Raw genomic sequence first — 15877 nt, forward strand, 5'->3', positions numbered from 1 at the left:
AGATAGCAGATGATATTCCACCATTTATTCCTCATTTATTATTAACTTGACAGTAGATTCCAAATGCAACCTCTTCATGTAGAAGCTCTATCAGCTGAAGTGGGAGGAAAACCAATAGTGTGGTGTCCTGAAAGCCATGTAAAGAAAGTATACCAATGACTAAGGAGTAATCAACTGTGTTGCATATGGCTATTAGGTCAATTAGGAAGAGAACTGAGAAATAACTACTGGATTTAGGTCACTAGTGTTCTTTTTTCTTAAAGTTTATTTATTTTGAGAGAGACAGAGATAGCATGAGTGGGGGAGGGGCAGAGAGAGGCTCCCAAGCAGGCTCTACGCTGTCAGTGCAGAGCACGACGCAGGCTCGATTTCACCAACTGTGAGATCATGACCTGAGCCGAAACTAATAGTCGGACACTTAACGGACTGAGCCACCCAGGTGCCCCTGGTCACTAGAGTTCTTAAACAAGGGAAATTTTGATAGAGGAGTGGGGCAAGGGCATAAATGAAGATTTAAAAGAGAATTGGAAAAGAACTGGAAACAGCAAGTAAAGAAGACTTTTGCTGCTACTGGGTATACAGAAATGCCAACACCTCTTTCTCTTTTACATTTTCAAATGTTGGAATTCCTCAGGGCACTTAGCTTGTTTGTCATCCTTTCTTGATCTATATAACCTCTCTAGTGGTCTTAGTCATTCTTACACCTTCAAATCACCTAATGTTTCAAGAAGGATGAAGGGATTACTAGTACTAAGAATAGCAGAGACATAAAGTAATTTAAGGGCTAAAAATTACCCATTGGGCCTAGCACCCAATATTTAGGTGGAAATGCATTAGAGCAATGAATGATTAACTGTTGTTTTAATTTCCACATCTTCCACGTGGAAATGTTCCAGGAGAAGGTAGGCTTGCAGTTGGGCTGGAGAGGAGTGTGATACTGGGAAGCAGCTGCACTTGACTAAAAGGATGGGTACGTGGCAAGTAGAAACAATGAATTGAAGACAGTCACATGAAGCATAGCAGTGAATTTTGAAGTCAGGAGTTGGACTTGGCACTTGTAGGCAATGGGAACCTTGGGGCTTCTGGGTTCTGTATATGTGACAAGCACCTGGATGAAGTGTCAGGTGGGAGAGGGGGGAAGGAATTGATGGTAAAGATACTGTCTAATGAAGCAACAAGACAGAAGCAGATTGGATGGGTGCATAAAGAGACTGTGAGAGTCCCCAGATCACAGGTCCTTACTGTTGACAGGCCACTGAGTGCAAGAGAATATACCAGAGACAGAAGCAGAATATACCAGAGGTAGGCATAAATACCGGGGTTTATAATCAAGGCCTTATCGGACAAGGTTGGTAGGCTCTGGAGAAGGTAAGTGACTTAGTCGTACCAAATCCCTGCTCTTCCCATCACACTTTCACAGTGTGGGGCTGTGAACAAAAACGGCACTTGCCATGCTTTCAGCACCGAACAGAGGGAGTCTTCTCCATTAGCCATTGTGCTTTCCCCACACAATTAACCTGAGCCCCCTTTTGACAAAATCCAAGTTCTAAACAGGAAACAGAACACCAGTTCACTTTAAGCTGTGTCAGGAGTGTTAGTTTTTAATTCAATTCCAAAGCCAGGTTCCTTCCCTGAAGCCACAACTTTATTGGTACTAATTGCTCTGTCAGTATTCTTAACACAGATGAAGAAAAAAAGTATTGAGCCATGAAGGTAAAATGCTTCCCCCTCGCTCTGGCTCTTCCAGCTCAGACTCAAGAAGGCATGACTGTACGTGGGAAAGATAAATGTATTTGAGGGATGTTTATCTGTTTCTTTTCCTAGAGACAATCAAAAGTTAGAGCCTCTTTAAGCTGTGTATGTCTACATTCCTTTAAAGACCACTCAATAATGTGGTCTATGTGTTATACACAATGTATCTGTTATTCTTTGGCAATTCGGAGACTGAATATCCTGTAAAGTCATCTCTCGTACCCAACCTAGACATTACAAGGTATAAGCCATCCTGTTACGTTAGACTTGATTGAGACAATGAAAGCCTAGGGCAAGCTGATTATGTGATAAATGAATGATTAAACCAGCAGGATTGTACCTTTACATAAACAGGAGGTTTTAACACTGGACATGCCTAAATTCGTGGCTTTTGAAGTGAAAAATGTAGAATTAGTGACGCATAGCTTTCCCTAATCCAAAAGCAACACACTGGATGAAAGGGAAAAAAGTCCATTGCCCATTTGTAGGGACAGTGGCACTAAGAGGAAGAGACAGGGTACAACAGTGCCATTCATTCACCTAGGCACTAAACACAAATCCAGGAATGGCCACTTGAGCTGGCAGATAAGGCCTACTAGGCCATCTTATTCTGCATTCCCTAATTCTCTTGTGACATACTAGCTCTTCTCCCAATTCAGTCCTCTGAGATGCAGCCTCCTAGATTTCTTATTGGCCTAGAAGGAAGTACCCTACTGACAATCAAGTTCAAAGACCTGAAGAAGGCACTGAGAACATTTCTCACTAGCAAAAAGAGATGAGATGATTTGGTCAATGAACCCTTACTGATTCTAAAGTCCTGTTAGCTATGAATAGACTATACTAAGAATTTGGGTCCCTGCCAGGGCCTGATTCCATGATTAACTAATTCCTGTGTAAGGTAGGAGATGAAATAGTTGTCTGAAGTCACATGTCAAAAGTTCATGTTTATTGTGATAAGGCAAGTTCATTTGATCTATGGCCTGAACCCTTGAATGTGTCCCTTAACAGCTTTAATCTTAGCACTGTAGTGGCAGCTCCCTTAAGTAGGTCACCCAGCACCACTAGAACTGTGGAAAAAGCTTTAATGAGGCTTGGGTCATGTGTAGAAATAACGTCTGATCACTTAAAGTAAATAAAACCACAAATAGACCTAGAAAAATGTTTGAGTCAATTATTGCTGCTATATTTTAAGTGAAATATGGCCAACATATGTTAGCAGATATTTTTAAGAGTCTAAGGAGAAACCTATTCATTACTGCCAAGATAGATCCATAGATCATCCCCACATGAATTTCATTGACTAGATGGATGCAAGTGGTTCGACTCAGTCTCAGTATTCCTCTTTACCCTCGTAGCAAGTTAAACCTCACCCCACTGTCTATTGCAGCCCATCAGTTGAATAGCAGTAGTTTGAGTGATGTGTGAATAGCTAGTAGCAATGGAGGATTCTTAGCACCAAATATGTATTCTCATGTGCCTCGGGCAGGCTCAGACACACACTATTACTGCCATTATCAGCATGTAGGCCAGTTATGAAAAAGAGAGTCTGCAAATGACAGTGTTGAACAATTTGTGTCAGGTGTCTCTGTACGAACACACTTGAATTCCTTACCAGATGGCATCAGAAACACATTTTATCATTTGTAATGCAACCAACACATAGAAATCTACTATTCTATGCATAAAATTCAACCTTGCCTAATAAGAGAAAATTTTCCTGTCTTCTGTTTTCTAGGTGAAGCTTCTGTATATACATCTATGAAGCCCTAGGGTATTTTTTTTGAAAAAGAAGAAAGTGTTCCTAGACACCAAAACATTATGACTTGTGTGGAGAAAAAGCAGAATATTACTTGGATTTGGAGGGAAAAGTGTGCAGCTTTTACAGTGTATGATCTCTTTTACTACTGGCATATCTGGTGGAATTGGAGGAGGTACTATTCCCAAGCCAGGCATCATTGGAGTGATTGGTGGAATTCCAGTCATCATTCCAAGAGCAGGATCAAAGTCTAAAAAAGGAGAGGAAAGAGAGAACAATAAATGACACCAGGCAAGGCCAAGTGGAGGCAGAATGTTACCTTATACATTTCAAGCCAAGGGACTTTCTAAGACGAAGGCAAAATATTTAAGAAAACATGGTATTAGCATTAGGTCTTAAATATTATATTCTACTGGTGCATTTTCCTTTTGGGATAGGGATCTTTGTTTTTGCTTGACCAGTCTATTTGTCTCTATATATCATTTTTGACATCCAAGGCCTTTCATACTATGTGCCTTTTCTGTTGATCTTGCCTTTACTAGTTCTCAACACACATTCACTGCTCCATACAGACAAGGCTCCCTACTATCCCTTGTCTTTTTGCAGTATAGCATGGTATTAAGAGCATACAATTTTGGGGATCAGGCAGACCTGGGACCTACTTCTATTGTTTGCTTAGCAGGATGAATTTTTTGAACCCCCATTTCATCATCTGCAAACACCTACCTTATAGGGAATTGTGACGAATAAGCAAAACGATGAATGCAATGTGCTTAGCATAATGTATAGCACAAAAATATTCAATGAATAACTATTCTCCTTGCTTTTGTTCACATTGTTCTCCCTTCTTGGAATCACTAAACTCTCTCCCAATTCTCCCCATACTTAAGGCTGGCCTTAAGTCTCATCTTCCCTGAAGAACTTTTTCCAGATAATTCTGGTTCATTCTCAACTCTGTGTTGAAAAAATTGTTCTACACTTGTTTCTACCGAATTTTATTTTATTTTGCATCATCTTTTGTTTTATTCAGGGATGCTTCTAGGATGTGTAGGGGCCCTCAAACAAATACTTTTCTGTGGGGCTCATCTATATAAACAATTCAATTCACCCCAAATCAACATCAACACTATTTCGCTGGCACAATCTCATGTGATACCATGAAAGAAATACCACGCCAGGTAGCTGGAGTGATTTACTTGCCAGGCTACCTTCCTGGAACAGAGTCTGGGAGGACTCCATAGGCCTGAGTTCTGAAGCTTCTTGGAGAATATGGTTGACTCCACATGTAGAGTAGAGGATTAGAGAATGCCCCAAAGAGGAGAAATGATGACTGGGGTCCACACAGGTTCAGGCTGAGATTGGGACTCTTTGCTTAGACAACACTGCAGGCACTGGTCAGTCCCAGACAATGAAGAGGAATTTTAAAAATTGCAAGAAAGGTGCTCCTTGAGATTAGAACCTATATATGACCTGTTCTGGACTCAGGGCACCTACCCTGATCACACTACCTACCTTAGCACTGGGTGGGGGGCCTTAAAAAACATCAAGGCAGGCATTTCAAAGCAGGAGGTCCGCTGAGATGCAGGTTTAGGGCAAAGTTCCCACTTGCTTGGGTCTATGGGTGGTACTGATTTTGTTTAAATTTTGTCTCTATAACAAAATGCAAGTTCTCTGAGAGAAGGAAATCCATTATACTTCCTTATTCTCTACCTCTCAGCCCTGTCCTCTGCTACAGAATGCACAGCAGGCTGCAAGCAAAGTAAGTATTGCATAAGGAGTTGTGATAATGTAGGGGCTGTTGCAGTAGCAGTAGTGTACCTGAACCCCCAAAACTTCACTCTGCTCACCACAAAAACACGAGGGGGCAATCCTTATAAGCACATCCTCAAGGAGCTCAGAATTCCCTGGGTGGTTCTCCAAGATGTTGAAGGGGATGGATCTAAACGGTGGGAAGAATGTGTGGTCCCTATAGAAGTGGAACTTCAGGTACAATAGGTCCAGTAGGGGTGAGTCTCATGACTGGGCAGATAGGCAGGTGGTAGCACATGTGCACAGCCAGTCCACAAGAGCTAGAGCATTCGCCATCTTCCCACATGCCTGTCATGCTGAAATATCAAGACCCCGGATATGTTTGGGAAGAAAAAAATGTCTTCTAAGAAATTTCCAAGAAATTAGAGGAAAATTTATTTTCCTGAAAACAAATTTACTTTTAGCCTTCACGTGCAATCTCACCCAACATGCACTTTTACACATGCATGTGAGCACATGCACTCTCTCTCATGCACTCTCTCTCTCTCTCTCTCTCCCTGCCTTCCTCCTTGTGGCCCTCATATCTCTACTTTTCTCCACATAGTAGTGGAAGGTTTCTTAATATCTGTGTACCACCATTTTGTTTTTGATAAAAGTGGGGATAAATGATGACATTTAGCTCAAAGGATGAAAGGACAGAACAGATACGAAAACCCATGGCATGATAAGTGGTAGTCCTGATAGGTAAGTTTCCTTCCTTCCATTCAAAACATGCATACACACAACAATAAATTCACTGTTTTGGGCATTCATCCCCACATTCCACAAGCATTCCTGATAGGTTTTTATATGTCAAGCTCTATCAGGTGGGGGCAGGGGGTCCAGGTCTTCCTTTCCATCTTGGAGGACTTAGGCCCCTGATGCCCTATGTTCCCACACTGAAGAATAGGAGCACTGTGGTTAAAAATACCATTTACGTCTTTGGAAAATTTGATTTCTTGTGTTTATTATTTTGGAAAAATTGTTAACATTATCTCACCCATTTACAAACTGTTAATTTTCCGTAGGAAAAGATCAGATTAGATTGTGTGCCAACTAAACAATTCCATCTATTTTTCCTCTCCAACTGAAATGTTTGTCTTCCTTTTATTGTTCTGCCTGCCTCCTCATTGTTATTCATACAGCTCTGTCACTCACAACTCTGCCTTACCACAGATTACAGAAACATCAGTTCATTAAGCAAGTCCTGCCACTTCGGCTGAGAAAGAAATGCCCGTCTCCATGTACTGTCTACTAACAAATGGAGACAAACAAAAAACAAATACACAAGATAAATATAACTCCTGACTGAGGTACTCACCACTCTGTTTGGTATGATTACATTAATATTTTATGAAATTCATTTAAAAGCAGATGTATTCATGACATATGGCTAAAGCAAAGAGTAGATAAACTCCCTTTCTTTCTTGCGTTCAATATGACAAGAGCTCCATAGGCTACACTGCCTAGCAGGGCTTGCTAGAGGGCAGGTTGCACATGACATTTCAAAGGCTCCTAACACATTGATTATTTCTTTTGTTTATCTTCAACCATTAAGCACCCAAGTCGATGTAAATTTCTGATGCCAACCAAGAAAATAACCATTTGAAGTCATGGGACTTATACAAGTATTGCAGAACCTGAAATATCAAAGAAGTCCAACAATTTAAAACACATTGGGAATAGGACGCCAGAGAAATTATCTCCCTCTTTGAGCCTTCAAGCTTGGCTTGAGGAGTACACCTATAATTACATAGTATTAATATTTATGTTAGGAATTCAAACTTCTGAAGGAGATCTGAAATCATTTTATACAAGGGCTATGGAAAAGGCCAACGTATTCCTCCAAAGTCCTTCCTATAATAAATGCCCTGTTCTGTTTTGCTTTTATATCTCTCCTTCCAGTACCTTTTCCCTGCAGCCTTTCTGACTTGGTATTGCCATGCCTGGAAGTGTCATAAATGTTGGTTTGCATTCATCTTCTGATTCATGAACTTCCCAAAGTCCCAGCTTAACTGGAAATGCCACAAGTGCTGTGTGTCAGTTGGGCCAGCTTGCTCCTCTGAGTTGCAACTCTACTATGTGATTTCAAGTAATATTTCAGTGTGGCCTTAAGCTTTCCTGCCCCCTAGCAACTTGTGTTCATTCTACCTAGAGTAGTTACCTGGCAGTACAATTATCTTCCATTCTCTTTATACATTTGAGCCAGGGGGTTACATTGCAGGCACATACCATTTCTGCGCTGCCATCCAGTCATCCATATGTCCATCCATTCAATAGTCTGATGCCAGGCCCTGTGCCAGGAGTTGGGATTTAAGGAACGAGTAAGACAAAATCCTCCGCCTCATAGTCTAGTTTGGAAACATCCAAGCAGTTACACTTATGTGTCACCAATTATTATAAACAGCCAAATTGTTTACTGGATGCTTACAATGTGCTAGGCACTGTGTTAAGCATTTTATATAATCACATTCCAAGAAGACTGTGACCTAGCTACTATTATTATCCTTCATTTTATAAAGAAATTAGGCCTCAGAGTGTTGAGTTACTTGCCCAAGATTATACAGCCAGTAAGAAGCAGAACTAGGATTCAAATCCAGGTTGGTCTAACTATTAATACTCTTAACCACTACACTGCCTCTCAATGCAGTGTGGCAATTGTTTTAATGAATTAACTTAATTATAGGTATAAGGTGAAACTGGTATGATGAAAAACATGGCAAATGAACAACTAAGTACTTCCATACAGTTATTTTTTCCCAGTGTGACAGATTAAAGGGGGACACAAATTCTTTGACACCCCTCTCACCAAGAGGTAAAATCTATGTGCCCCACCCCCATTTGAATCTGGATGGGTTCCACACTTCTTTGACATAAGAGAAGTTGTGCCTGTTTTCAGGCTCAGGCCTTGAGAGAGACACCATTCCCACCTCTTGTTTCTGGGATTGCATGCTATGGGACCTTCAAGACACCATGTAACGTGTCGGACTACTGTGGTAGAGAGACATGTGGAGAGGGCCTTAGAGTAAATGGAAGGAGAGAGATCCAGCTGAGCCCAGTGTTTTAAGCTGTCCCTGCCAAAATGCCATGCATATGAATAAAGTTGTCTTGGAATCTCCAGACTAGACTACCACAGCTGAGGCATCCCAGTTGATACCATATGGCATAGAAGAATTGCTCATAAGAGTCCTGCCCAAATTCTTCACCCAGAAAATCTTAAAATAGAATAAAATGATTGCTTTTTAAGCTACTAAGTTATAAAGTAGTTTGTCATACAGCAATAGACAGAATATGCAGCATGCCTAGGGACTGGGGTGTGATTAGTTAGTTAATAGAGTTGGCTATTTCCAAAGAATGGGAATAGAAAGTACACTAAGTACCCAAACTAGACTGACCGTGATTTTTTCTCAGATTATTGCAATGGTGCTGTGGGATCCTGCAAGGTCCCAGAGCCACCATCTTGAGCACTTGTGGTCATTGTACTACACGGCCCATTGAAACAATGCCAGGTGACTGATACTCTACTAGATGGACTAAGACTACAGATGTCTACAAAGCACTAGAAACCTTAGAGGTTGCCCATTTTTGATGCCTGACAAAGTTGCCACACTCACCAATTTTATGGTTCAATTCTTGATATTTTCTGGCAGGATGGATCACACTGGTTTTCTTCCGATAAAATGGAAACTCCACTTTTGTAGCGGGGGACAGGGATGGTGTCCATAATACTATTAACCATTAATTGAGTGTGTATGGATTTTCAGGTTTTATACATATCATCTCATTTAATTTTCGCAATCCTAAGGAATGGACCATATACTACTCCCTATTTTACAGATGAGGAAATTGAAGCTCACAGAATTAACACTGTATGGCCAGCCATACAGTAGGTGGCTTTTACTAACCACATTCTCAATCATTCATCTATATTGCTTCCCACAAAATCCATGGGTCCACTGGAAAAAAGAGATACTCCCTGTCAGATTAAGCTCTATCTCTACCTACCCAACCTGTAGCAGGCCTTCAAATGTTTCTCTCCAAAAGGCTACCATCTGGTTGCTTATCTCTACACTTAGAACTTCCTGTTCAGGTGTTTGATACACATATTGCCACACTAATAGTTAATTTAGAGGCCTCTTTAAAATCCATTGTCTCAACTTTGACTCACAGATGAAGTTAAAATTGTGGCAGTGTATGAACTGGAAGTGGGCAAAGGTAGGAGGTGGCACATTTACTGTTGGTCTTGCCTTTTTAGCACTGGACCTGGTTCTGGCTAGCTGGAAGCCCCTTCATATCGTCAGAAAGGCTCTGCCTGCACTTAGTGACTTCTTGCCATCCAAGAGCCCCTCCAGGCCCATAAAGCCATTTCCATTTTGTTAGGTGTTCCAGAGACTCTTTGAGCACCAGGAGGTAGTTGGCACTCCAATAAAACCACTGAAATGCAACCATAGATTAGTCTAAAATAAGTGTTCCAAATGAGATCTAAATATAATTAAGGTATTTTACAGAAAATTGATTCCAACTCAGGTATACATTTCTGGGACATTATTGCTATTTGTTTAGAGTTCCTATAAAATTCATTGGAAAATAAGAATTTTGCCTGGGTATTATGAAATTTTAACCCACTACAGTTCTGACTGCCTCTTTGCCATGCAAATTCTCACAAAGACTTTTCAAGCAGTCAATCTTAAGAGAGAACATATATTTCTAAGGACAGCCTGGCTATGCTGACAGATGATCCTGCAGTTATCAGTAGCCCTCTTGGAAATAGAGCACTAGTTTCCAAATTTTTGCATAATGACTCTCAAATTCTACTAACATCTGCCTGCTTCTCCAAAACATCATCTAAACCCTTACTTCAGGCCAGCTGGAAAGTTGAGGCAGGGCTTGGTTTGTGTACAATGGCAAATAAGGTAGCAAACTAAGCTTGGGTAGATTATATGGCATAATTAGAGTTCACAAAGACTCTCCCAGTAAATCTCAACTTTGATTTCAAATTTATACAAATGAAGCTTTATTTCTTTAGTATAAATTTTTGCAAATATCTACCTTTCTAGCCCAGCTTCCCCCTATTCCTTCCCATTTATTTATACTGTGTTCTTCCTTTGTTAGAACATTTGACAGATTAAGGATCATGACCTTGACTTTCATCATGGGAGGCTGTGAACACCTTTGGAGGGGCATTACTGAGGACATTTCACTCTACATCTGTGGTTCCAAGATTTCTAGAGTTTAGAGAGGAATAAAAATAATTACATATGTACGTATATTATCTTCCTCTTAATTTGCCAAAACAAGATGTGGGAAAAAATAACAGAAACTAGCCAATATACCATGCACACAGTTCATAAAAGACAGAATATTTTAAACCAGACAATGTAGAAAGTCTATAATCTCAGAATAAAGAACAGTCATTTCAACTAAGCAAATTTAGTTTCATATAAAAATCACTATATTTTTAGTTTTTATATTTTGCAGCAAATTAGGGAAAATAATATTGACTAGTCCTGGGCTACACAACTGTGCTTGGGCTTCAGAAATTACTCAACTACCTCACTTAGTGTACATCCCTATAAGAAGCTCCCTATGAAAAAATTCTTTCAGAGCTAAAATGTCAAATACACACACAAAATTGTGAAGGGCCTTGAAAAGTTTGACTTCTCTGAGGTTTGGTATATTTTTTCTTCATGGAAAATGCAAATTACATAACTGATCATGTTTCCCTTTTTGTTTTGGCTATCTGGTCACAGGTACAGCTCAACTTTAGAAATTGGGTAGGATCCTATGACCTACACATCTGAATTCTAATTAACCTCCCTACCTGATCTTCACTTAAAAATGTATATTTATTTATTTTGAGAAACAGGGAGAGAGGGGGAGAGAGAGAGAGAGGGAGTGGAAGAGGGGCAGAGACAGAGGAGACAGAGAATCCTACGTAGGCTCTGTGCTGATAGCACAGAGCCCAACTAGAGATCATGACCTCAGTTGAGGTCAAGAGTCAGAGGCTTAACTGACTGAACCACCCAGGTGCCCCCTGGTCTTCACCTTTGACCTTCATTTATATTTTCCTAGAAGCTGGTTTATTTTGCTTGTAATTTTTCTCTTTTATTATAACCTTTCTCATATGCTGCCTTAAACTTTGTGGAATGGGATGATGTAATTCTACTCAATATTTAACCATTGTCCCCATGCCGTATACTCTAGTATACATTCCAGTAATTGATGCATCATTTCCTCTTCCTGGATCATTCTTAGCCCTTTTTTTCACCTGATATATTCTCATATATCTCTGCATACTGAGCTAAAATATTACCACTTCTGTGAACCTTCCCAGACCACTACCATCTACCTAGCACTCCTTCTCATCCCACCCTAGCTAAAATAGTACTTTTCTATATGTTTCTACTGAGACATTTGCTACATTGTAGTGTAGCGATATTGACTTTGCCTCTGCTAGTGGACTCTGAGCTTGAAGGCAAGGATTGAACCATACCCATTTTGGATACCCTGTGACCCTAACCCTAGCTCAATATGCTTTTAATGAATGGATGGATGAATAAAAGCACAAAGGAACAAAATGGGTAGGAAGCCTCTGATATGTTATCATTCAAGAGGCATCTCATATGTGAGATGTATTAGGGAGAAAATATGGAGGTTCTCAAAGTACTGAACCCAGTAAGAGGGCAAGAACTTGTCTTTTTTGTTCATTGCTTTATCCCCAGGGTTTCTCACAGTACTCTGTGTACAGCAGGCCTCAGTAAATATTTCTTGTATGAATGAATGAACAAACGATCTCATTTGGCCATTCTTTGTAATAGTTTCCATGGGGAGTTTTGAGAGTACCGTCACTGGGTAGGCTTCAAGCTTCTTTTATGGAGGCATTAATTCTATTTGGTATCGTGTTTTACATATCATTGGTTTTCAGTAAAGTGTCCACCATGCTGATGAACAGTGCTCTCTTTTCCCAGGATTTCAAACTTATCTGCCACTGAAGCCATATTCTATTTGTGGGAGATATTAAAAATAATAGAAACACGTTTGTCTCTCCTTGAGGAGCTTGTAGAGCAGTGGCCTATCATGTGTCACACATCCTCATTCTTTCTGCTCCCATCAGAATTGGCCCCCTGGGTCCGGTGAGAACTGCCTTCTTAAAAATGACAAAATAAAGTTCATAAGTCCCTATTTTCCAACATCTCCTATTATGGAGGTAGTATAGTCAATAAAGTGGAGACACCATAATGAGAGACTCTTCTCCTTTGGGACTTCACAGGGTCTATATTTGGATGCTAAGAATATTTTAATTGAGGGGAAAATAAAGCAAAATAAAGGAGCTATTCAATGAGTACCCCTAAATTGATCCATCTTTGGATTCATCTGGTATCATGGGCAGAACAATGCTCCTTAAACAGAAGGTCTGACCCTTCTTGGTCCCTCTCTTTGAAAACTAACATTAGTCGTATTTGACCAGCTTGGAAAAGCAAATACTCTAGCAGGAAAGACAGCTGCCAGACAGAGGAGACCTCCTAATTTGCCATCATTGTGGATTAACTTTATTGAATAGCAGCTGTACAAAACACCATGTTAGATGAAAGGGATCTCCAAACCAAACCCCAGAGATGGCCTCTCTGCTCCCCACTCAATGAATATAATGACACTACCCTGATGACAAGTATGTGTCAAGAGACTCAGCTTCCATGACAGTATGGATTTGAGTTCTCTAGGGGAAATCAAGGCAGCTTATGTATCATTTGTTTTTCATCAATGCCAAAAGCCTTTTCTATTGTCACAGACCAGATGAGACTGGACAAAAAAAAAGTTCAGTAGGAACAGTTCAGACTGGACAAAAAGCTCAGTAGGAAACCTCATAAGGGGCAGAAAAGTAGCTGAATTACTGAGCCATCAGTGAGTGATCTCAGGGAACAGTTCCATGTGGCTCATTGGCTGCCATTTACATTTCAAGGAATCTTGAGGCAGGGAGGATACAGGATTGGGGGATGTTTTAGCCCATTCAGTTAAAATGTTACATAATAAAAATAACAGGCATTCTGTTCCCAAAATCTAGGCAAGAAGAAGGGTAGGCAGCATTGGATTGTGGTGTCAACCTTCCATTTCTGTGGATACACCATGAGATTTACAAGGAGCAGTCATCAGCACTAGCAGGTAATGTTCCCTTCACCTGCTATTGTCCAGCACTTCTCCCAGGGAAAATTTTGCTTCTGCATTCATTACCCTTCACTGTTGCTAAGAATACAAATGAGCCATAATTCAACTTTTTGTGAGGATATGTCAGATGTGAACTCAAAACAGTAATAAGAGTTAAGTTCGTTGAGAGACTACTGTGAAGCAGGAATCATTCTAAGACTTTAATGTATTAACTCATTAATCTTCACAACAACCCCATGTCATAGATGCTATTATTATCTGTGTTTTACAGATGAGGAAACTGAGGCCTAGAGAGGTTAAGTAACTTGCCAATGTTTACATAGCTACTTAATGGTAGAGCAGGGATTTATTTGAACCTAGGCAGTCGGGATCCTGAACCTGTGTTCTAATCTCAATGGTTAAACTGCCTTCCTAAAATAATACACAGAAGGGAAAAATTAGTTGACACGAAACTCAAGTAATTTTACAGATAGCTTCGTATGTCTCAGCCCAACACTATTGCTCAAGGTACTTTTAAGACAAAAAGAGCACTACTAAACTATATATCAGTATTTCTAAGATCTGGTTTCCAAAGTCAAGTAACTTTCCCTAAAGCATAGCTAAAAAATTACTGAAACACGAAGTTGAAGGGGACCCTGAGAATCTATTTCTTCATAGTGCTTAAGAAAATAAGATGCAGGCAAAGAGGGCTAGAAGTAGAAATGAAAATCACTTGTAAGGTTTCAAATGTCTGGCTGGAGGTGGATGTGAGGAACACTCATTAGAGCTGATGGTGGCGGCATTGAACTCAAATACTTTCAATTTAAGTGGTAGCTTAGCAGCCATTTGAAGGAAGGATGTTAGTATTTCCTTTATCTTAAAGAGCATATAGCACTACTAATAGTAATAATGATGGCAGTTAACTTTTACTGAGTGCTTATTACATGCCAAACATTGGGCTAAGCATATTATTTAATCTTCACAGCAATCCTATGAGGTAGATACTAGAGTTATCCTCATTTTACAGATGAGGGAACTGAGGTACAGATAGGTCAAGTAACTTGTGTGAAGTCACATAGCTAGCAAGTAGCAGAGCAATGATCCAAACCCAAACAGTCTGTCTTTGAGGCCTATGTTGTTACATAGTAAACAAGATACTCTCTCCAGGAATAGCCCTTTGAGCTCCTGTGAAGAAAACTACCCAAATTTTTAGGCCTGTTATTGACCCCAGCAATAAGCTTTGGGCCTATAGTGATGCCTTGGATGATTTTTTTACTCTCAATGCTAAGCCTTTCTTGCTCCACATTGCAGATGGGTGACTAAATGCTGAAGATTACCATGTGAACATAGATTAATGTTTAGACATTGTAATTTACAAATAATCCAATATAACTAACATATTGCATCAGTGCAGATCTGGCCTCAAGATTTTTCCCTGAGACATATACCCATACAGATCAGATTTCCATGAACTGGTAATGTTTAAGGCAAATCAGATTGTTTAGCTTCTCTAGACTGTAAGAGATTGTGACTCAGGACCACTCCAAATGGAGCTATAAAATAATACATAATATTTTAGTTTAAATGCTATTACAATGAAATAATGAGGAAGAACTAAATTTAAAAGACCCATTACATCCTTTAGAAATATGTATAAAAAGTATATTAATAATGATTTTAAAAATATTTTAATAGCTAACACGTTTGAGCACTATGTGCCAGGCACTGTGCTAAGGCAGGCATTGTGCATTTGTGACAATTTAATTGTCACAAAAATCCTAAGGGGTTAACTATTATTAGTCTGATTTTATGAATGAGGAAACAGAGTTTCATAGAAGATATTTAACTACTCAAAATAAAGTAGTGAAATAAACAGGTTTGGAAGTCAGGCAGATTGACTCCAGAGTCTGAATGTTTAACCATGATGCAATAGTGGCTCCTGTCATAACACCTGCTGATTCCAGATTGGCCCCACTAGTCATTCAAAACCCAAGGAGATCTATGGTCCAATCATTCACCCTAAAAGGATCCCTGGTTGCTCATTTCAATCATGGTTGGTCTAATGGAGTAGGATGCAGTCTAGTCAACTATAGTCCAAGGCATAAATTATAGTTTGGTGGGACAGTTCATTGCCTCTGCCACATACATAATCCAAGTGCCTTCATTCTCCACCCATTTCTCATTTACATATTTTTCCTTTATATTTGGCTGCTTTTAAGCTTGTTTCCTAGTTTTCTATGTAATCACATTTCTTAATTATTAAGATTATAAAGTATTGTTGCCTACACTTGCATGCCCCCATTATACCTTATAAGGATTCAAAATCTGAATTGGAACTGTGAAATTATTTTGGGGGGAGGGGTGGAGGTCACTAACTATATAGACAAATGGCACAACAAAGTGGCATTACTCTAGATCCGTTTCTCTACTGTGTTTGTG

General features: G+C 39.8%; 1 protein-coding gene across 2 annotated transcripts in view; it reads right to left on the reverse strand.

Moving 5' to 3' along the window:
• Positions 1–15877, reverse strand: part of ENOX2 (ecto-NOX disulfide-thiol exchanger 2) — a 259670-nt gene that overhangs the window by 47885 nt on the left and 195908 nt on the right. For both annotated transcript variants that reach the window (XM_042974613.1, XM_042974614.1), the window contains one exon: positions 3603–3758. In XM_042974613.1, the coding sequence (XP_042830547.1) occupies positions 3603–3758 (156 nt within the window). The remainder of the gene's footprint in view (positions 1–3602; positions 3759–15877) is intronic.

Source organism: Panthera tigris, chromosome X, assembly GCF_018350195.1.
Source record: "Panthera tigris isolate Pti1 chromosome X, P.tigris_Pti1_mat1.1, whole genome shotgun sequence".
Lineage (NCBI taxonomy): Eukaryota > Metazoa > Chordata > Mammalia > Carnivora > Felidae > Panthera > Panthera tigris.